This window comes from Gasterosteus aculeatus, chromosome 17 (assembly GCF_964276395.1).
Source record: "Gasterosteus aculeatus chromosome 17, fGasAcu3.hap1.1, whole genome shotgun sequence".
Lineage (NCBI taxonomy): Eukaryota > Metazoa > Chordata > Actinopteri > Perciformes > Gasterosteidae > Gasterosteus > Gasterosteus aculeatus.
The window spans coordinates 16,468,163-16,488,962 of record NC_135705.1 but is presented as its reverse complement, the minus strand read 5'-3'; the positions used below and the strand labels follow the sequence as shown (position 1 = coordinate 16,488,962).

At 45.0% G+C, this 20,800-nt stretch overlaps 2 protein-coding genes and 3 non-coding genes across 6 annotated transcripts; all 5 read left to right on the top strand.

Annotated features, from left to right (window-relative positions):
- Window positions 1–162: 162 nt before the first annotated feature.
- On the top strand, window positions 163–8,204 carry tmf1 (TATA element modulatory factor 1). The gene is made up of 17 exons (XM_040203657.2): window positions 163–808; window positions 913–2,276; window positions 2,801–2,904; window positions 3,236–3,362; window positions 3,473–3,578; window positions 3,908–4,050; window positions 4,214–4,380; window positions 4,729–4,885; window positions 5,351–5,443; window positions 5,570–5,726; window positions 5,805–5,997; window positions 6,382–6,451; window positions 6,535–6,627; window positions 6,731–6,853; window positions 6,948–7,106; window positions 7,263–7,388; window positions 7,473–8,204. The coding sequence occupies exons 1-17, from the start codon at window positions 673–675 to the stop codon at window positions 7,611–7,613; spliced, it is 3,459 nt and encodes a 1,152-aa protein (XP_040059591.2). The 5' UTR covers window positions 163–672; the 3' UTR covers window positions 7,614–8,204.
- A 520-nt stretch (window positions 8,205–8,724) lies between these two features.
- Window positions 8,725–19,644, top strand: eogt (EGF domain-specific O-linked N-acetylglucosamine (GlcNAc) transferase). 2 transcript variants are annotated; one of them, XM_040204776.2, is made up of 17 exons: window positions 8,731–8,809; window positions 8,935–9,076; window positions 9,974–10,226; window positions 10,517–10,617; window positions 10,812–10,920; window positions 11,132–11,226; window positions 11,304–11,408; window positions 12,144–12,250; window positions 12,768–12,871; window positions 13,574–13,666; window positions 13,839–13,910; window positions 14,640–14,726; window positions 17,019–17,087; window positions 17,396–17,457; window positions 17,619–17,738; window positions 18,116–18,218; window positions 18,484–19,644. In XM_040204776.2, the coding sequence occupies exons 3-17, from the start codon at window positions 10,023–10,025 to the stop codon at window positions 18,628–18,630; spliced, it is 1,578 nt and encodes a 525-aa protein (XP_040060710.1). In that variant the 5' UTR covers window positions 8,731–8,809; window positions 8,935–9,076; window positions 9,974–10,022; the 3' UTR covers window positions 18,631–19,644. The 2 variants fall into 2 exon arrangements, with proteins under 2 accessions (XP_040060711.1, XP_040060710.1); XM_040204777.2 differs by lacking the exon at window positions 8,935–9,076 and having other exon boundaries at window positions 8,725–8,809.
- trnar-acg (transfer RNA arginine (anticodon ACG)) lies at window positions 12,028–12,100 on the top strand. The gene has a single exon. It is a non-coding gene; the product is annotated as a tRNA-Arg (tRNA).
- trnae-cuc (transfer RNA glutamic acid (anticodon CUC)) lies at window positions 14,855–14,926 on the top strand. Its single transcript has one exon. It is a non-coding gene; the product is annotated as a tRNA-Glu (tRNA).
- On the top strand, window positions 15,263–15,334 carry trnae-cuc (transfer RNA glutamic acid (anticodon CUC)). The gene has a single exon. It is a non-coding gene; the product is annotated as a tRNA-Glu (tRNA).
- Window positions 19,645–20,800: the final 1,156 nt, after the last annotated feature.

Sequence of the window (20,800 nt, the reverse complement as noted above, 5' to 3'; positions counted from 1 at the left end):
AATAACTGCATATGTTTAACGAAAGAAGGTTGAAACGCATTCATGCACGCATCCTTAATCACTCCTATTGACATCTTAAGTATTTTAGCAATTGAATATGCCCTTTTGTCACTCATTTGTATGCAGCAGCTCAGCCTTTAGTCTGACCAGTAGACCGGCTCCAAGGGGCCGTGACGTCACCCTGCTACGTGGAAAGGAAGTAGCGAGCAGGCTAAAGCTAACGGAGCGACAAGTTGAGAGGGACCAAAACAAACGATGACAGACGAGCAAAACGGACTAAAGAAGCCCTGACTGTTTTGCGCTTAGCTATTCTAGACACTGTGTTGGAGATAGCTGCATTTCTACGTGAGAAATGATGTGACAACGAGCGCCGAGCGGGCGGTCCGCGAGCTGTAACTAACTATCTGGGATTAATGTCGTCCCTTTAACGCGATGCGTTGGCTAACTCGCAGCGCTGCTAGGCGGCTAAGCGGTAGCTAGCTGTCAACAACGCTTTGCTGGACAGCACAACATATGGGATTTGCGAAGAATTGTTCTTACCATGCTATCGTAGATACTGACAAATGCCTTGACGGTATTAAGTGACTGTACTTTGTGTGCTAACGCCACGTTCCCCGTGAGATCCGTTTCGCAACTTGGCGATTGCTAGCCGACGTTAGCCCAACTGCCAAAATGAGTTGGTTCAACGCATCTCATCTGTCCAGCTTCGCCAAGCAAGCTTTAACGACAGCTCAGAAGTCCATCGACCGAGTCCTGGACATCAAGGAAGAGGACGGGTGGGGCGACACCGTGGTAATGCCCTTTGACGGTGAGTAGTGGTACACAAGGTGCTATTAGCCAATGCTGCCATATGCTAACGTTAACGTCGGATGACTGCAACAACCAGTTGTGAAAATGTATTTTTGTGTGCAGATGTCACCATGTCTGGGAAGCTGTCATTAAGCGGAGGATGGGGCATGTCGCAGTGGGAAGCGCCCCCCGAGGAAAAGACCGTCACTCCCCCTCCCTCCTCCGACGCCATCACCACGCCTGTGACTCGCACAGTCGTGGATGAATCCGAAAACTTTTTCAGTGCCTTTCTGCCTCTCGGTGATGGACATGGTGTCACCAACACCCAAGTGGTGTCTGCACCCCCTGCTAAGTCTCAAAGGCAACCTGAGGATGAGGAGGAGGAGGCGGAGGAGGAGGAGGAGGAGGAAGAGGGAAGGGAAAACAGCGAAGACTGTGTGGCACAACAAGAAGTGGAGACTCAAAAGTCAGCACCGGCTGACGAGAGTCGCGACAACCCGACACAAGTCGAGCCCGAGTCCTCGGCAAGTTACGCAGACGCCATCCTCCTGCAGCCCGTCTCTCCGTCGTCTCCCAGCGACCTCCCTTGTGACCCCGACGGCGACGAGAGCCTCGATAACTCAAGTGCTGCCGCTCCGGTTGCTCCAAACACAAAAATAGAGGAGTCGCAGACCGAGCAAGATGCCCCCGATTCTGCACGACCTGCGGCTGTCGCTTCTGAACCCGAGAGCTCTCCCCCTCCTGATCCTTCGCCCTCCCCGCCGTCTAAAGAAGTACTTGCAGAGCGTAAAGACTCAAAGGGGGAGGACCGTCAAAATGACACCCCCTCTCCACCAGTCAGCGCTTTCTCCTCAGGAACATCGACCACCAGTGACATTGAAGTGCTTGACCACGACTCCGTGTTGAGCGAAAGCTCGGCCAGCTCCAGACAAGAAACCGGGGAGGGCAAGGCCGGCCTTCACCTAATGCAGGGCTCCTTCCAGCTTCTCTCCGCCTCCACCTGTGGAGACTTCCCCCGTCTGGAGGACTATTCCAAACTCACGGAGAGCTGTGGCTCGTCCTCGGACGCGTTCGAGCGCATAGATTCGTTCAGCGTGCAGTCGTTGGACAGCCGGAGTGTCAGCGAGGTCAACTCGGATGATGAGATCCCCGGCAGCGGGACACTGGCGTCGGTCACCGCGGACCCTCCTCCTCCCTCGGTGTCGTCCGCTGTATGCCAGAAGCAGAGAGATGGTGGAGTGGTGGAGGGGGAAGAAGGGGAGGAAGAGGGCTTTACCGAAAGCATGAGGGAGCAGTCGCTGGATGAGATGGAGGAGAGTGGACGGAGTGCCACACCTGTCAACAGCGAGCCGCCTGAGGAGTTGACCGAACGGGAATCTGAGGCGGATTTAATTCCGTCCGCCCCCGGGGCTGAGGAACGGATCACTCAACCAATCACAGAGGAGATGAAAAGTGTTACGACAGTTCAGATTTTGGAGCTTCAAAAGGTAACGTGATCCTAGTCAGCCGACAATCAATTGTAAAAATGTGTTTGTATGTAAACAAAGAACATGGGGACATTTTAGTTTTTTATTTATTGACTACCTATAGTATGAGCTGTACATCCATGCCACACTCCAGAAAATAAATATAATATTTATATATGAAAAAATAACACATACTTTTTGGTAACAACTCCACTATGCAAAATCTCTGAAAAATAGTTTTGCTAAACTGTCACGTCACATTTCCATATCATCTTAGAACTCCTTCTGACTTGTCGTCCGGAGCAAGACTTTACATTTGACCCTTCTAATAGCTTCAATTGCATATTTTGCCATTTGGTTGAAGACAACTGAACAAATATATTAATATTATTTCCATTGGTCTATGAATTACTTACTTACAAAGAAGGCAACCATTAAACCTTCGCAGTATATGTGAATACAAACGCACTATCCTTTCATATTAACGGGCTCATCCGTGCAACTTTTGCTTTGAAACTAAATGAAACGTTGCCGGCGTGTCGTAGGTGATTGACGAGCTGTCGGGCCGCCTTGAGAAGAGAGAGTCTCAGCTGCTGGCAGTCAGCAAAGACAAAGCCAGACTGGAGGAGAAGTGTGACAATCTCAAAGAGTGAGTACACAAGTGGCTCTGTGAATGATGTTGATAAGAAAGCTGCTTTTACTCAGGTGCTAATGTTCTTGCTGACGAGGTAACGCAGCAACAAACGCAATGAGCTTGTAAATTAAGCTCCAATCATGTTTTAAATGGTCTTTATCTACATACCCTTTTCATGCATTTATGCAATTATCGTACCGACGCTGAAGAGATCGCGCTCAAAGTTTTAAGTGATGTTTTTACATCAAGTCCCAGTGATTGTCACAGGCTCGAAATAATGCACTCCTGCCGGATAATTCAAGGGTTGCATCGTTTATGACCGCTAATGACTCTGTTTATCCTCTAGTGAAGTGATAAGCCTGAAAGAGGAGAGCTTGATGGTTCCGTCGCTACAGAATGAGTTCACACAGCGCATCGCAGATGCAGAGAGGAAGGCTCAGCTGGCATGCAAAGAAAGGGACATAGCCAAGAAGGTAATTCGCATATTCCTGATCTGAGGCTCCATTCTCCCTCTACTATATAAGTCAATTGAGAATCCAGCATATTTTTCCGATGTCATAAACAACATGTCTCTATGCTACAGGAAATAAAAGGTCTGCGAGAAGAGCTTTCCACAAGACTTCACTCCAGTGATACATTGGAGATCATCAGAGAGAAGGAAGAGCAGATCAGAGGCCTTTTGGAAGAAGGTAAGACTCATTCATGTAGCAGATTATAATTCCGCTGTAATAAGCTGTACAGTCAAGTAAATGATCAACATAAAACTAAAGCTGCTTTTATTACATCAATTCATTTTAATACGGTGGAACAGGACTTACTCCTGAGAGACTTGTCGGTAATTATCTGACTGGGGTTATGAATTAATGGAAATTGTATTGCAAATGATATATCGGGGGAGAAATTCTGCTCACATCAATCTTGAAGCAGAAGAGTGTGGAAAGAATAGCTTGTCACTGATATAATGCTGAGCTATAGCAGGTTTCATCCCAGCATATGTGTCTATTGTTGTCACTTTAAGGCGAAAAGTTGTCCAAGCAGCAGCTGCAGCACAGCAACATCATCAAGAAACTGCGCGTGAAGGAGAAGGAGAGCGACACCAGGATCTCCAAGCAACAAAGGAAAATCAAGGAGCAGGAGGAGGAGCTCAGGCAGCTACAGGAGGTCAGATTTAAGTACCAAATCAGCCAAATGAATGAATGTAATGTAAAACTATTTATTTATAGTATTACATCATCATCATATCACATTAGATAGTGATGGTTATGATTAGCTTCAATAACCCAATGCAGTGTGATCATGGCTGAGGTTTTTTTTGTGTGTTTAGGTCCTGGATGGGAAAGAAGAGGTGGAGAAACAGCACAGGGAGAACATCAAGAAGCTGAACCTGGTGGTGGAGCGGCAGGAGAAGGAGCAGAGCAGGCTGCAGACGGAGTCTGAGGAGATGCAGGAGAACAACAGGAGCCTTCAGGCTGCTCTGGACAGCTCTTACAAGTAACGCTGACACACCCTTCCAACTGAATACCACCAGCGAGAGCTCTCACTGTAAATGTAATCTCACAAATGTATTATTGTAACCGCGCAGACTGAAGTCTTTGAAATGCAACTCATTTATTGTGAGGTAGTTGAGTTTATTGGATTTCAGGTAATGGAATGAAAATTGAGGTTAACATGTTGGGTTCCAACACTTCTTTTGGAAAGATGTGTACATTCCCTTTGGGTGAACAACAAGGGAATTGTTACCAATTTGATACATAATCCCCCCCGTTTTAAGGAGACACAGAGTATTTCTACATATACTCAAGTAATGCTAAAGTTGTGCTTTGACATCTCTGTTGTCAGGGAACTCGCTGAACTTCACAAGGCTCACGTCAGCAGAACGAGCGAGGCCGAAGAGGCAGCCCTCGGCAGGGAAACGCAGGCCAAGGAGAAGCTGAGCCTGGCTCTTGAGAAGGCCCAGGAGGAGGCCCGTATCCAACAAGAGGCTCTGGCCAACCAGGTAACTCAGGCTGCGGCTGCCCACACAGAGTTCTGCTGTTCATGCGAGTAAGGAGTTGCTAAAGCTGCACCTGGCAAACGTAACGGTGCAGCTGTAATAAACCATAGTCAGCTATTTGCTGCAAATAATTTCCTGTGCTCCTGGAAGTTCTGTGGCCTGTAACCAGGCATTTATGTAACATTTTCCTATTTTCTTTACTCACTCACAAGCACGTGTGGTTGCTGCTATGTGATTCCTTCACTTTCCCCAGTTTATTTTCCCCTGCACTGGTCTCGACATCAAAATTGCGTTTGTGTTGCGAATGTATGCATGTTCTTGGTTATTTTGTTGAAGGGACTATTTAAGCCAAAAAATAATGCTAATGTGTTTATTAATTCACACATCACACATAGCCTCTGTATCTGACATCCATTCATTCGAAACACTGCAAAGTTTAACAGTACATCCTTTATTAACTTTGTACAGGTGGCAGACCTGAGAGTGGCTCTGCAGAGAGCTGAGCAACAGCAAGCGAGAAAAGAAGATTATTTAAGGGAGGAGATCAGTGAGCTGCAGCAGGTAACCTAGCACGCTGCTTAAAAGATGTCCTACCAATCTGGTGCCCTTTGACTGGAGGTAGAAACAACCAGTATTTTGATCATTTAAATGAAAGCATGTCATTCGTTATCCCTTCATCTCCCACAGAGGCTCCAGGAGGCTGAGACAAGGAACCAGGAGCTCAGTCAGAGTGTTACCTCAGCAACACGACCCTTACTGCGACAGATTGAGAATTTACAGGCCTCATTGGGCGGACAGACTGCATCCTGGGAAAAACTGGAGAAGAACATCTCCGATAGGCTAGGTAAGATGAGTTCACCAACATTCAGAAATGAGGAAAGAAAGCAAAAACCTTTTTTGATCTCCCTTTTCTTCTCAACAGCAAATGCCCAGGCACAGCTGGCTGTTGCCGTGGAGAAAGAGAGATCTGCAACAGAAGACCTCCTGTCCGTCAAGTCCCAGCTCGCCTCTCTTGAGTCCCAGAACTCCCTGTTCCGTCAGGAGAAGGCTCGACTCCTGGCACAGCTGGATGCTGAGAAGAACAAGCGGGAGAGACTCGAGGATGAGAGCAGCAGGTAACAAATTGCAACTTAAAACTTAAGCCTACAATGTATAGTGATGAGGTGCCTTCAGCCATCAGCGGGTCATCATCACTTCTCTCATTCTCTACTTATGCTATGTTTTCCTCAACGCTGCTGTGCATGCCATTTGGAATGTGTGACGATAAGTAATTTTTTCCAGCGCAGACTGAAAGGTGTAAATTATGTCTGAAAATAAGATAATAATAAACATACATTGTTTACAGTTGGTAGCTGCTTGGGAAACAGTATTGCACATTTTACTGTGCAATGGATCGTGGATGATTGTATTATATTGCATACTTTTATTTCATATTTTATGTTTGGCACGTCACTGGGTTATTCCACTGGTTTTGTGTCTGTCCCATTATCTCAATGTAGAGAGCACGTTGATTTGGAAAATCTGCGAGGAGAGCACACCCGCCTGCTAGAAGAGGCCAAGAAGGAAAAGGTACCTTCACGCTCCCTCTTACTCTGATTTTTCTCCTCTATGAAACAACTCCCTCATGTGCATCGTTTTGCTTCTTCCTCCAGCTGCTGCTGACCAATCAGTTAGAGATGGAGAAGATGAAGGTGGAGCAAGAGAAGAAGAAATGCTACCTGGCACATGAGGCACTCAAGGAAAAGGTTCACAATGATTTCGAGATTTTCTATTTTTATTCTGTTTCATCACAATGTTTCTATTTAGACAGTTAAATTGTTTTAATTGTGTGAAATGTTTTCCCGTTAGGAGCGCAAGGTCATGACTCACTCTGTGGGAGAGCCTCCAGACTCATCCACACACTCCCTGTCCCGCTCGAGCTCCATCAGTGGGGCAGACAATGCCGCTCTACACTCCTCAATTCTCTCCCAGGTACACGTTGGGAATAATGGCAATTAGTCTGTCTGTACGTTTCTTGATTTGTGCAGCTTTAGCAGCGCTGTGCTTTTGTGTCATTCATCCACAGGACGACTGCATGGATTACTCTTTGGGGAGCATGTCCATGTCCACGACAATGAGCGGGACCAACCTGTACGAGGCCGCCAGGCTGGCAGGAGGCTCGAGCATCATCGAGAACCTCCAGTCTCAACTCAAACTCAGAGAGGGAGAGATCATACAACTGCAGGTAGCAAAGCCACTTAACGGTTCTTTAAATGACAGAAGGCTGGCAAAATCTACATTACAAAACAAAAAGTATTTTAATGTGGTAAAACAAAACATATCAACAGCATTTAATAGAAAAACAGGTTATGATCAGAGTTCCCTCTTCCTGTTTCTGCAGCTTGAGATCTCTGGTCTCGAGAGGAGTCGTTCAGTGATGGCAGAAGAGCTGGTCCGACTCACCAATCAAAACGACGACATGGAGGAGATGGTGAACGACATCCCCAAGTTGAAAGTTCAACTCAAGGTATAAGGGCTGCATAAGCCGATACAGGTACTTGAATGTCGTACATGCAGAGGTCAGTCTGATTTGTGTGGCTGTGGATTGCAGGATCTGGAGCAAAGGCACAACACTATCCTGCAGATGTATGGAGAAAAGGCTGAAGAGGCGGAGGAGCTGAGACTGGACCTTGAAGATGTGAAGAACATGTACAAAATCCAGATTGATGAACTGCTAAAGAACCAGAAGTAAACCAGTTGTTACTGGTTCCCCCTTTGGGACTCTCGCAAACGAATCAATTGACCATCTCAGCCACACATGCATTCACAGGAAAGGAATATGTGGAGAATTTAGTTAAACTACTGTGTCAAAAGGAAACCCTTATCTTTCTGTATTTTATTTTAATTCATTATTACATCCTATATTTGAGTGGGGATGTTGGGATTATGTATAACATACAATACATTCTTACAGAATCAGCATGAAGGAGAGCTACAGGTTGTGATGTTGGTGTCCACATTGAATGAAATCTTCTTTTGGTGTAATTTCACTTGTTTAAACCATTTCATGGTATTGTATAAAGTTTAAAGCTGCTGGGGGATGGTCAAGCTTATTTTGCACTATACAAATTCATCCCTGTTCATTTGTTAAGCCATAATCAGAATGGTTTGAGGAATATATAAAACAATATTGTACAGAGAATTTTATTAATTACTCTTATCTCCGCAAAGTGATTTTTTTTATAGACGTGGGAGTAGTCTGATTAAAATGCAGGAGAAGAAGATTTTAAACCTTATAAATATGTAAAAGAATAAACATGTATTTGGGTGGTGAGAAATACAATGATTGTTTATGTAAGTGATTTGGTTTAACACAATAGAAATCTGAATTTGCATTATATTCATACAAAATACTAATTATCTTAATGCTGCGGCAAAGTCTTCATCCAGGCCAAACTTTCTGTTCTTAACTATTTCAGACATTTGTCCAATCCATATTTTTGCACAGGATTAGCCATACTTGTCACAGAAATCCACTATAAGTTCAATGTGAAATGTTGAACGGATAATCTTCACGAGAACAGAAATATTTAATCGTTTACATTCTGATACGAAACATTTAAAAAAGGTTTGTAAAACTATCTGACACTTTTACCATTTGTTTTTTCTCTCATTTCTGAGCTCAGCCTTTCCTCTACCTCCTTGTTACATGATTCATCTCAGTTTTGATATCCCCACTTACCCTATAAGGGCCTTTAGAATAATATTCCGAGGACTCGTGACAGCATTTGGGCTTCTTTTAGGGTCCTCTCGGGACAGCGTGCGGGGCACAGCGCCCCCCTGCGGGCGTCGCCGGCTATTACAACCCCGCCACAAGGTTTCCGGTGTTATGGCGACCACCGGCAACATCATCGCTTCAGTCTGGAGACTTTCAGTGCAAGCATTCGGGTAAAACGCTTTCCATTGCGACAGAAAGTACCCAGATCCAGTCAACCATCGATAGTTAGATATATGCACGTTTCCCGTTTTTTATACCGGGGACATTTTAATTATATTTCCCCGCTTCGCTCCAGACGCGTCGGTGTTCATTCACAGCTTGAGTCGGGGTCTTAAGCTTTGTCAAGAAGTGACGTTAACGGGACGTGTCAGCCGCCGCTTCACACACCAGCCCCCAACAAACTATCGGCATATTGCCCCCCCCGAGAAAGCAAAAGAGTAAGTACTGGTTTATAATCCCGGCATAACTAACGTGTATCGTGCGTGACCATCGAGTCACTGGCTCGCGCCCTTAACGTCTATAAGCGGAGGTGATTAATTGACGCTGACGTTGGTTCAAGGCTTGATTTCTGCATATTTGAGCTTTTATCAGCGCTGTTTAATTTCATTTAAGTGGTGTTTACTTCCGGGAGAGCCGACGCACGACGAAGTAACGGGATTATAACGTTAAACGCGACCGGCGCCCCTCGCCCCCTCGCGCCCGAAAAAGTTGGAATAAACTGTCAAACCTTAATTGGCTGAAAGAAGGGCCTCGTGTTTACATTTTCTCACAGGTTCTAACATGTTTCCACATGTAACGTTAGCTTTACCCCTGACGCATCTCAAATAAGCACTGTCGTTTCAGAGTGTTTGTACCGTTACTTTCCCCCAATAAGTGAGTAATACTCCTGTGAGACGTGCAATTGATGGCTGGTGAGTACATGGACCACCTGTTAATTTATGTGCACCACCTGCAGTCCTTCTCAGCTCCGTTAGATGTGCAAATAATCAAGAGCCATTGTTACAAAGCGCAAGCAGTTTGATAACTGTAAAACGGAAGCTTCTATAATATTCTTTGATATTGCACTTTTAGCTTCCTGGATCTGCATTGGTCACATTGTTACCAGGCGATTTTCATTTTTCATGTTCCTTCAGGCTCAGTTGCGATCGCTCACACGACAGTTGGAAAAGGGTCAGTGAGTTTTCCTCCTCGTGAGGCCCTCAGATCCCCCTGCAGCTACTTTCCCACACACTTGCTTGTGTCCACGCGCTCGTAAACTGCAGTGTTGGGATTTTAATTGCAGAGCGGCAAGTCTGAGTCTGAGTCTGAGCCCTTTTTTTCTTTTTACTCCTCAGAGTGCTGTAAAGAGAGGCAGCTATTTCACATGTCTGTGTAATTCTGACTATGATGCTCTTGGTCGCGCTGGGCATCATTTCTTCGTTTGCTGTGGTCGCCGCTGAGGAGGCCGAGATCATCGACCACGGAGCACCGGCACCGCCGCTTAACCGCAGCAGGATCTCCCTGCCGCCAGAGCACGTTCCCTACTTCCTCTACAACAACAAGAGGGTCGCCAAGCAGTGCCGCCTGGACCCGCTCTGCCCTTTTAAAGTAAAATGTGCAACTCGCCGTCAACTAGAAGCATTTTTGTCAGTGTTGCTTCACTATCAGGAAAATCTCTTCGAGCCATTTTACTGCCAAGTGCCTTGAGATTTAAATCATGACTCATAACCACATGAAACCTGTCTAGATAAATAACTATTATTGAGAGATGAATTAGTTCTCCCCTAACTGAAGTTGGATTTTGTCTGGAGTTTGTAGTGACAAGATCAGAGAAACGCATGTTTTAGATACCTACACAAACCCCCATATTTTCCCACTTCATACACTTTTTACAACAGGATGCACTGCGGGATCTGTCCGCCTGTTGGGGCTACGAGAAGAACTGTGATCCCGGGAAGCGCTTTAGCTATCCAGCCTGTACCACAGCTGACCCTGCATGGTACGGCCCCTCCAATCACATCCACACTTTAAGTTCTTATTTTGTCCATCTCATAATTCATGTTACACAATTGACTTTCCCCACTCTCCTCGCAGACATCCAGGATGTGCTTTCAAAGTAAACGTGTTCTTATTCATAGCATGCGTTAATGAGTGACCATTATAGCTGATCTGGCTAAATCTGTGGTCGGTCAGGGTCCGTTCTCTGGAGGCAGCCCAGGAGCTTTTCTGGAAGCAGGCTGATTTTGGCTACGTCAAGGAGCGCCGCTCCGAGCTCAAAACGCTGTGCAAGGCCAGCAAGCCAGTAAGTCTGCCCGTTTCCTCAGTTCCCACAGGCCCACCGAGTCAACAGGAAGGAAAACAAACAAGCAGAAGCAGTGTTGAACAAAAGAGTCTCCAGACAACAGGCCTGAACAGTAATGTCAAGGAAGAATAGTACAGCTTCCATGAGCTCTAAGGTCCCGAGTTAATAGCACTTGAACATTAAATATGTTTTATTCCTAATATTTTTCTAGGGGGACTCATCGTTGCGATGTAGTAGCCACACTCGCTTCTGTAAGGCGACTAACCTTTACCTGGACCTCCGAAAGCCTCGCAGAAGTCACGAGAGGTCAGTGGATATGAAAGTGACACGTACACGAAATGAACAATAAACTGACACAAACTCACTCAGTGTTGACGTTACAGATACAAGGAGGACTTCATTCAGACGGGCGAGATTGGTGGTTGTTGCAAACTGAACAAGCGATCACTTGCTGCCGGGGGAAAGCACAAGAGCCCCTTACAGTCTTGGTGAGGCAGGACACGCACACATTGACACACCGAGTTCAGTCTTTTGACTTTGGTATGAGCTCTTGGAAATTGGGAATGTGAACATGAATATGGAAATGCTTCCTCACCGGGGATAGAACCCGGACCCAGCCGAGTACACAGGCTATAATAAGTACGATGAAATAGTGATGTCTGAAGATGTTGCAGTGAAAACGCTGTTTACCGTTAGCATCACACATTTTTAACAGGTATAGTTTACGTCTGTATAGCTCACCTGACTGTTAATACCACCTTAATAGATGAACATATATGTTTTGTTTTCCAAAAATGTAGGAAAAACCCTTTATATATGCTTTCATGTTTTGAATGAATGGAAGAAACCGGCAGCCATTGTGATTTAAAAAGATCAATGACACAGAAGTGACTTGGTCAAACAAAAGAAATGACGTCCGTCCTTCTCACGTCAGTGATATGAATACAATGTAACTGCTGGATCACAACATACAAATGATGTATTTAAGTTATTTAAGTCAGCAGCGCTGAAAGGGGAGACAGTCAGGAATGTCGGGGGTGGAGAGGGGGAGTCAGGGCCCCCACGCCTCTCTTTTGTCTTCCGTCTTTTGTCCTCTAGAGGACATGTGGGCCAGTGGCGCAATGGATAACGCGTCTGACTACGGATCAGAAGATTCCAGGTTCGACTCCTGGCTGGCTCGTACTTTTACAATCCCGAACGGATGCGCTGTGCTCTTTTTGTAGGTATGCTGAGCTGCAGACGTACACAGAGCTGGACTTTCATCCCATACAGGATGGACACTGTGATGTTGTCATTGAAAAGCCCTCCGTTTTCATGAAACTGGATGCTGGTGGGTAATTAACATTTGCATGACTTGAGGTCACATACCGTGCGAATTGTAAGGTAATTGTAAGTTCTGTATTACATCTCCATCATGGCCTCTGTTGGCCCAATCTGGCTTGCAAGAAAACTACGGTGGCAATGAGCATGATCACAGATCTCTAGTTTCATTTGCACCCGGTGCCCCCCTAGTTAGGGTAGTTCTCAAACCGTGCGTGGTATATTCTAATGTGCCTGCATGGGTCATAAAAGGGGGAGCCAAATCTGAATAGCTTGTGGAATCACATGCTTTCTGATTTAAGAAGCCAATAAACTGTCTTTTTTATTGTATGCACAATATATGCCGCCGTTAGATGTAAGTCCTGTAGTCCTTAAGTAGCTAAAACCTTTACTCTTATTGTACATCTGTGAAAGAAAACAATACACAATGCGGGATAGCAAGGATTCTACTCACACTTGTAAGTATTCTTTTAGGCCTGAAACAGACCGACATTCAGTGAAATAACACTTGTGTGTTTTCCCAACAGGGGTGAACATGTACCACCATTTCTGTGACTTTGTCAACCTCTACATCTCCCAGCACATAAACAACTCCTTCAGCTCCGATATCAACATCATCATGTGGGACACGGTGGGTACCTGATGTCTCCCATCGCACATTGAGTAGAGATATTTCTTAATTTGTTGTTTCTATTTCATATTAATCAGCACATACTGTACCCTGTGGCAATGAAGCACAAGGCAGCGTTTTACATTTGACTCCCTCTTTTAGCTCACTTAAGAAATACATGAACAGTCACATATTGGATCTGTTTCTGGGTCACAAGGTGCAACTCTAGATCTCAAAATGCTGTAAAACACTCAAAATAACATCAAAACAGAGTGACACAAAAGTTAAGTTCTACAACACAGCGGGAAAGCCAAACAGCATTTTGTCTCTAATTCCGTCACAGCTTTTGTTTAACGAGTCGGTGGCATTGGTGCCGGATGTAAACATCGCGGGGCAACAGCAGTTTGAAAAACAGTGCTTTGCAGACAGCTTTATCCGGCCGTGGTTCCACAGAGGGAAGGAGGAACAGGGGAAGACCTTCCAGCACGAGCAGCACACTGGAGCGGCGGCAGCCCGTCGGATAATAAACAGCCTGATAGCAGATTGTGTGTGAAGCCACGGCTTCGGAGAAATGCAACCCACAGAGTTTGAAAGCAGATGTCACAGCCTGGCTCCGCTTACGGCTGTAGTTGATTCAAATTTTATTGGTTTGTGTTTTGTTTCAGACGTAACATTCATTTGATTAACATTCGTTCCTTTCCTTTTTTTAACGTCTCTTCCCAGAGTGTTTATGGTTATGGGGATCTGTTCAGTGAAACGTGGAGGGCCTTCTCAGAAGATGACATCATCCACTTGAAGACCTATGACATGAAAAGAGTAGGTGTGGTGTCACCTGTGTGGGGTCATTGTTCACTCCTTTTTTATATCGAATATTGAAGTACACGCACATCATCATTTCAGTATATTGGAAAGCGTCACGTTTGCTTCACACACACATTCCTGTGCCACGTTTTGCTGACTTGGTTGATCTGTTCTCTCTTTTCCACAGGTGTGTTTTAAAGATGCCTTCTTCTCCCTCCTTCCAAGAATGAGATACGGCCTCTTTTACAATACGCCTCTTGTAAGTTCCACCTTTCATGTACTGATGTGTGTGTGTTTCCACCAACCAAGTCTATTTTACACGTACTTGCTTCCAACAAATAGTTTCACTCATTATTGCCTTCATTGTGCTTTTGTGGGTTTTGTATCTCACATTTTGTGGTCGACCTTTTAGAAACAATATATTGCTCTCCCTTTGCAGAATCCGCTTTAGTCCTAAACGTGCATTCCAAGTCAAATATGTATGTGATGTATTCAAAGGCTCAGCATGTGCTTACGTTATTTAAATGATAATTTCAAGATGATACCATGTAAATATGTGTTGTCCTGTGGTTCCGGCCTTGGGGTGTGAAATATTGATAGCTCCGCCTCAAGTTCATGCTTTCGATTGCCTCTGCAGCAGCTCATGTCATGTTTACACTCATGTGTTCATGTTTACGGCAGCAGTGCAGCAGTGTATTTGACTCGAGATATGCTGAGGCTCATACCGTATTAAACCCAGGGGAATCAGAAATATTTGTGCAATTGTCAGGGCCCCAGTGTGTTGCATGTTTTTCATCTCAACCCAGTGGAATGTGGATGTGTGGTCTGATTCAATTCATTTCAAAACCACTCAATTTTCTGCAAATGAAAAATCTTTTTGCATGATCATATACAAACAAAGTAATCGTTTGAATTGTCTATTTTAAATTGAATGGACGTATGCAAAATAAATCGCGAGTACAATGTACACTTTCTGTGTTGATGTCAGGTGTCCGACTGCTACAGTGAAGGGATGTTTAGGGCCTTCTCCCAGCATGTCCTGCATCGACTGAACGTCCCGCGAGAGCGGCCTAAGGTACGGAAACCGCTTTTCAGTCTGCTATAATTTCATGGACACATTTATAAATACAAGAGTAAAAGAGCTACACTGTATGTTCACTGATGAAATGGGAGCATTGAAAGCCTTCCCAGTGCTCTGTTAAGTCCCTGGTGGTCTAGTGGTTAGGATTCGGCGCTCTCACCGCCGCGGCCCGGGTTCGATTCCCGGTCAGGGAACGACTTTATTTCTGTTCCACTTGATGTTAAATGTAAGTAAAATTTCACCAATTACTGAAATAGATATGTGTTAACCTGATACACGCTACATCATCGTAGACAGTTGGCCACAACTCACTAAAGTAGTGAGTGAAACAAGCAACTAACTAGTAGTAAGCTGTTGGTTGTGATACATCTTTAGTTACAGCAAGTTCGGATAACTGCTCAGTGTGCAAGAACAAAATATAACCGTTTCCCTGCTGTATCTTAATATTACTAACATAAAAATGTTGCCTTCAGTTTTTCTTGCACGTCTGATTTCTAATTCCTACGAGTTGACTTCAAAAGAGCTTTATCTCCCTGGTGGTCTAGTGGTTAGGATTCGGCGCTCTCACCGCCGCGGCCCGGGTTCGATTCCCGGTCAGGGAACACATTTTATATTTTTAGTTATTTAGTGCTTCTTTACTGCAGGGGAAGGTAGCTTGTCACCTCACTGACCTCAAATGTGTATGAACTGTACATGAACGGAACTGTTAAATAACAAAAGTAATGGAACTAGTATAGTGAAGATGCCTGCTGATTTGACGTCTTCCCTACGCATGTACCAAAATAACATGAGTGACAGTAGCAACTGGTTAAGGAAAAAAACATGAAGCAGCTGTTCATGTTTTTTTCCTTTTTTGAGAATGACAGAGAACAGCAAATAAATAATCAATATCTGTCCGTTAATATCTCTAACAGCCGTTAAATGATGTATTAACATCTTGGAAATCAATTTAATCAGAAACAGCACATGTCTTTTTGTTGAAAGTATTTTTGACATGAAACTGACTGTTAAAAAACAACAACAACTAAAAAATGAAATACATCATGATATGCTCTGGTCCAGCTTAATGGTCTGTAATCAATTTACTCTCCATGCTATTTTGGTATATTTCAACAGAAATATAACAAGGCAACTCTTTTATGATTTCAGAATATTTTCAGAGGAAAATAGAAAAACAACTTATAGTTTATAAGCAAAGATCAGGTACTTAAAATAAATATTATGCTGACGGGCAGAATGAGCAACCGCGTGTGATGAAGAGCCAAGTCACCGTGCTCGCCACGACTGCAATCTGACTTCACTGATTTCATTGCTACGATAAACCCCAGGGAGGAACTCCTCAGCAACTGTACCCTTCTAGGTCTGAAAGATGGATGTGCACACTTGAATGCTGCCACGGCCACTTCCTCATTCATCCTACCTCTATAACTCTTCAGCACTTCTCAAAGGTGTCTTATGATCCCTGGTTTGAAGCACCTGAATGTGTCTTTATGACCAGCAGAGCCCAATAACTTCTCCCTTCCTGTAGAGCAGCTCATTGGGTATTCATGGCAATATGCTAAGAGGCTTTTTTTCGGCGAGACATGCGGCTGACGGCTTTAGCAGGCCTGCGACTGAATGAGAGGCCATCTCTGCCCTGACCTCCTCCTTTCATCTCTAGATTAATGGCACAGCCAGAGACTCACACTGCTGCTCGCCTCTATTGTGTCCGATTCATCCGCCTCCACCGCCCGCTCCTCCCGCCCCACACTTGTCATAATCTGGTCTTTTTCAGAATGGAACCCTTTGTTTTCAATACACATAAAAGTATTTAAACATAAGATAATAAATGAGGCCTGTTTTGAATATATTTGTGTTCACTGCCTCGATAGTGAAGTGCTGCAATTTGGCTCCTTTATTGTGTAGATCAGATTTGCTGTGAGTGTCATTCATTCTGATTTAAAGATAATGAAGTCATGATCACTATGGTTTATTCCCATATGTCATGAACATTGTCTTAAAGTGTTTCAATTATCTTCTAGAACACAAGGTGGCAGTAGAAGAATATATATATATATATATATATATATATATATAGAAACATATTTACACTGTATAAACTAATAAGAACACATCAGACAAGAAATCCAATGGTTCCACTTTTTAAAATACTAATTGATGGGATTTTATTTCATGCGTCGTCTCACGTGTGCTGTACAAAAGACACATTTTAAAACGGGCCTCTTACCAGCCGCCTATCTTTTCCGCCCTTGGCTGATTTATTATGGGGCGCCTTGCTGTTTTCAGGAGGGGCGTGTTCGTGTCACCCTGCTGGCACGCAGCACAGAATACAGAAGGATATTAAACCAAGTGGAGGTGAGTGAAGCACCACCTTCCCTCCTCCTCTCTGTCCCTCAACTTTCTTGTAGTAGCTCTTTTTCCTCCATCCTGTCCCTTTTCTTCTCTTCTCCCTCTGTGTCTCCTTTTCTTTCTACTCAACTCTCTCACGCCCTCAGCCCCTCCTTTCCACCATTGATTTACTGCTCACATCTGTTAAGTGCTTATTTAAAATCGTATTTGCCATAAACAGTTCAAGTAAAAAGGCTTGTGATTGATATGGTCCCTGCCTATATTTGTTTGCCGTCTCACTGATCAGAGAACACATGCCTCCATTGTTGTTACAGCTGGTAAATGCCCTCAAGACTGTTCCTTTACTGGAGGTCAACGTGGTGGACTACAAATACAAGTGAGTTGCAGGGTGCTTGTCACAGTTCCACGGGAGGAATTCAGTGCAGCTCAGCATCGGTCAGCAATGTGACGGTGCTGTACATGAACACGTCAATGTAATATCAACAGTGTTTCCACAAGCAAAGATGATTGATGTGTGATCCACCCACTGTCTTTCAGGGATGTTCCCTTTCTGGCGCAGCTGAGGATCACAAGTAACTCTGACATCTTTATCGGGATGCACGGGGCGGGTCTCACGCACCTCCTCTTCCTCCCCGACTGGGCAGTGGTCTTTGAGCTGTGAGTGACATTTTGCGTGTGTGTGTTTGAGGGGGGAAAGCAGGCAGCGCGATGGCAGCGTGCTGCGCCCCCAAAGTGGCCCTCAGACACTCATCTTGACTTTGACATACTGTCTAATTAACCAGTCATTCATCACACCTGACTACTGCGGGGAGAAGAGTTTTCGGGAGGATGCGTGCGTGTGTCATAGAGAGAGAATGATCATGTGTGGGGGTATTTTGTGTGCACTTGTGATGAGTGGCACAGAATGAGAACCCCAGCGTGCATACAGCTATAGAGAGAGAGAGAGAGAGAGAGAAAAGATTGAGCACGAAAGAGGGAAAGCGGGGCAGACCGGGGAGAGCACGAGATAAAGTGTGTGCATCTGTCCCTCACAGATATAATTGTCAGGATGAGAGCTGCTATCGAGATTTGGCTCGACTTCGGGGCATTCGATACGTGACTTGGCAGAAAATGGACAAAGTGCACCCACAGGACACGGTAGGGGAACCTCCCGAACCAGCCGTCAGCTCTCAGGGCCCCTCAGTGTGAGCCGTCTCAGTTCACCTCACCTTCATCTCCACACACTTACACTCTGATGAGCTCATCTCTTATGGGCAATTAACGGCTTTGTAAGACATACAAGCACATTCCTCACGTATGGTCCGCATGTCCCTCGTCACCTCCTGGCAGTACAAAGACACACATTTAAGTGCTTTTTATGTGTCCATTTACTGAACACACGTCTGTGTGTCGCCTCCCTCAGGGTCACCACCCAACCCTCGGGGACCATCCAAAGTTCACCAACTACTCCTTTGATGTGGGGGAGTTCATGCGCCTCGTGCTGGAGGCAGCGGCTTACGTCACACACCATCCCAAACGGCAGCGCCGTGGCCTCCGGGATGAACTCTAGAGTCGCTGTGAGTGTAGGACGCAGACGTCCGCCCACCGAAGAACCAGGAACACAAACCTGCCGTTCTTCCGGATCCGAAGACCTCTTCCCGTTGAGTCATTTTAAATGTTTTTTTTTTTTTTCAAAGTGACCTCTTCCGACAGTGGTTCTGGTAGTTTGTCACCTCCTTTTTGCGCTGCTCTGGTAGGTCTGGTTGGGTGAAAGTACGAATGGCGGAGGACTCTGGGTTGGACAGCCTCCACCAGCTCTTATTAGTGTCACATCAGTTAAAAGACGAGGCGTGTGCAGTCACAGCATCTGGAGAGCGATAAGATGTGTCCTATGTTTCCTCATTACCGCTGCTGCGTCTACTTCATTCCACGCCGACAAAGTTAGCTAATGAACAGCTGTTACTGCGTCCCTTCACACGCGACATCTTGTCACATTTCATCAGTGTCACCTTGATGCCAGCCCCTCAGAGCTATTGACAATCCCACCAAAGTTTCTGAGCATATATCCAGCATTACTCCAGTCTAATGTGACGAGCAGTATTCACACGCAGGATTCACGCAGCAACAGCTTTTTTTGCATTTAGTTTGACATTTGAATTGAAGTTCTTGAAGTATCTCTAATGGTGATAGACAGGATTGTGTCTTTCTTTATAGTTAACATGTTCTCCTTTGAAAATCGTTACATTCGTTATTTAAACGTGTATGTTTGTTGGTTTGATACATTGTCAGTATTGGTAAAATGACCAGGGTGCTGCTGGTGACATTACCTTTTTTAGACCTGTGAATGTTAGATTTTATATTTTAGGTCAATTTGACTGAAGTGGAAATAAGCACAATCGGCATGCGGTCTGATGCAATGCACAGGAGTATTTTAAGCGAACTGCTTTCGTGTTACCTGCCCTCTCTGAGTGTGATGTTTTATTTATCAATAAACCCTCTTTGGTCAGGTCATAGCTTGACTCGTAGGCAATTTCATATTCAGAAGCTGTGAAATATCATAAAATAAATTATGCTTAAAAATGCTGCAGAATGTCTTCTTTTCTGTGCTGGCCATATTTGGCATCAGAAATGTAATCCATCTAAATTTAGTCAATCATCTTTCGAACTCTGACCTTGGAGGGGAAAAACTAGAGGCCGTTTCTTGGTGACACCAGACAGCTCTTTGCTGTGCGCTTCATTATTTCAGTGAGTTTAGGTCAGAGGAGGGACAGGCTCCCCGCAAAAGGGCACTTGTCCAGTTTTTACTGTCACCATAATAAATCTGAATGACCTCAAAAACGACTCTGCCGAAAAGTGACTCATTGGCGCCACAGGGGGGCAGTACAACATCACATATGAGTCCTGCGCCGAATGCTCGTCCCTGACAGACTTGTTCCAAACAGTGTTGAGGGTGAGAACAATCCATTCCCAAAACCCATCCAGCGGGTCATGAGAAGTCGCTGTTTGTTTAAGTGTTTGCTCCAATATCGCAGGTTTGATGTCAGCCGCCGCGCTTCGGTCCACTTTATTGGGGGTATTGACAGACACCGGGCCTGTCTGGGATGCACACTATTTATGGCCGTGCTCGGGTTTCTGCCTGTGGCCTCGTAAAGGAATGAAGAATATCTATGCGGGAGGATGGGTGTGGGGATCAGCAGAGGAACCAAGATGTCTATTCTCATTAACCTCCATGGCGGCCTTTTTTTTCTTCTTCACATCGCAAAGCCTTCCTGTATCCAAAGTGGAGCACTTGGAGTGGAAGAGATGACGTGAGAAACCCATCGGGTCACCTAACCCACCTTTCAATTTCAAGTGGAAAGCGTGAAGAAGAAAGCTTAGGTTCAATGCCATCTCCTCTGTGTGGTCCCAGCAATTCGTCGGCGTGGCAGACGGGCGCCTCTGTGAACCGGCGCCCGTTGACGCGTCAGGACAGAAGAGCTGATTGTAAGAAAGGGCCGAGGTGTAATCACCGCGGTGGAAGCTGTGAGTAAAGTCATTATCGCGTTTGAGCTGTAATTCACACTTTGGAATTAGGAGTTGTTTTAGCGTGCTGTGATTTCATAATGTGATATATCTCACTACAGCTGCTTGGTTTGACTGTTTGTGCCCTATTTTAGGTTTGTTTGACATCTTCACTGCCCCTGCAGTGCTATTCTGAATATTCTGCTCAGTGCACACCAACATGTGTTGGCTGTATTTCT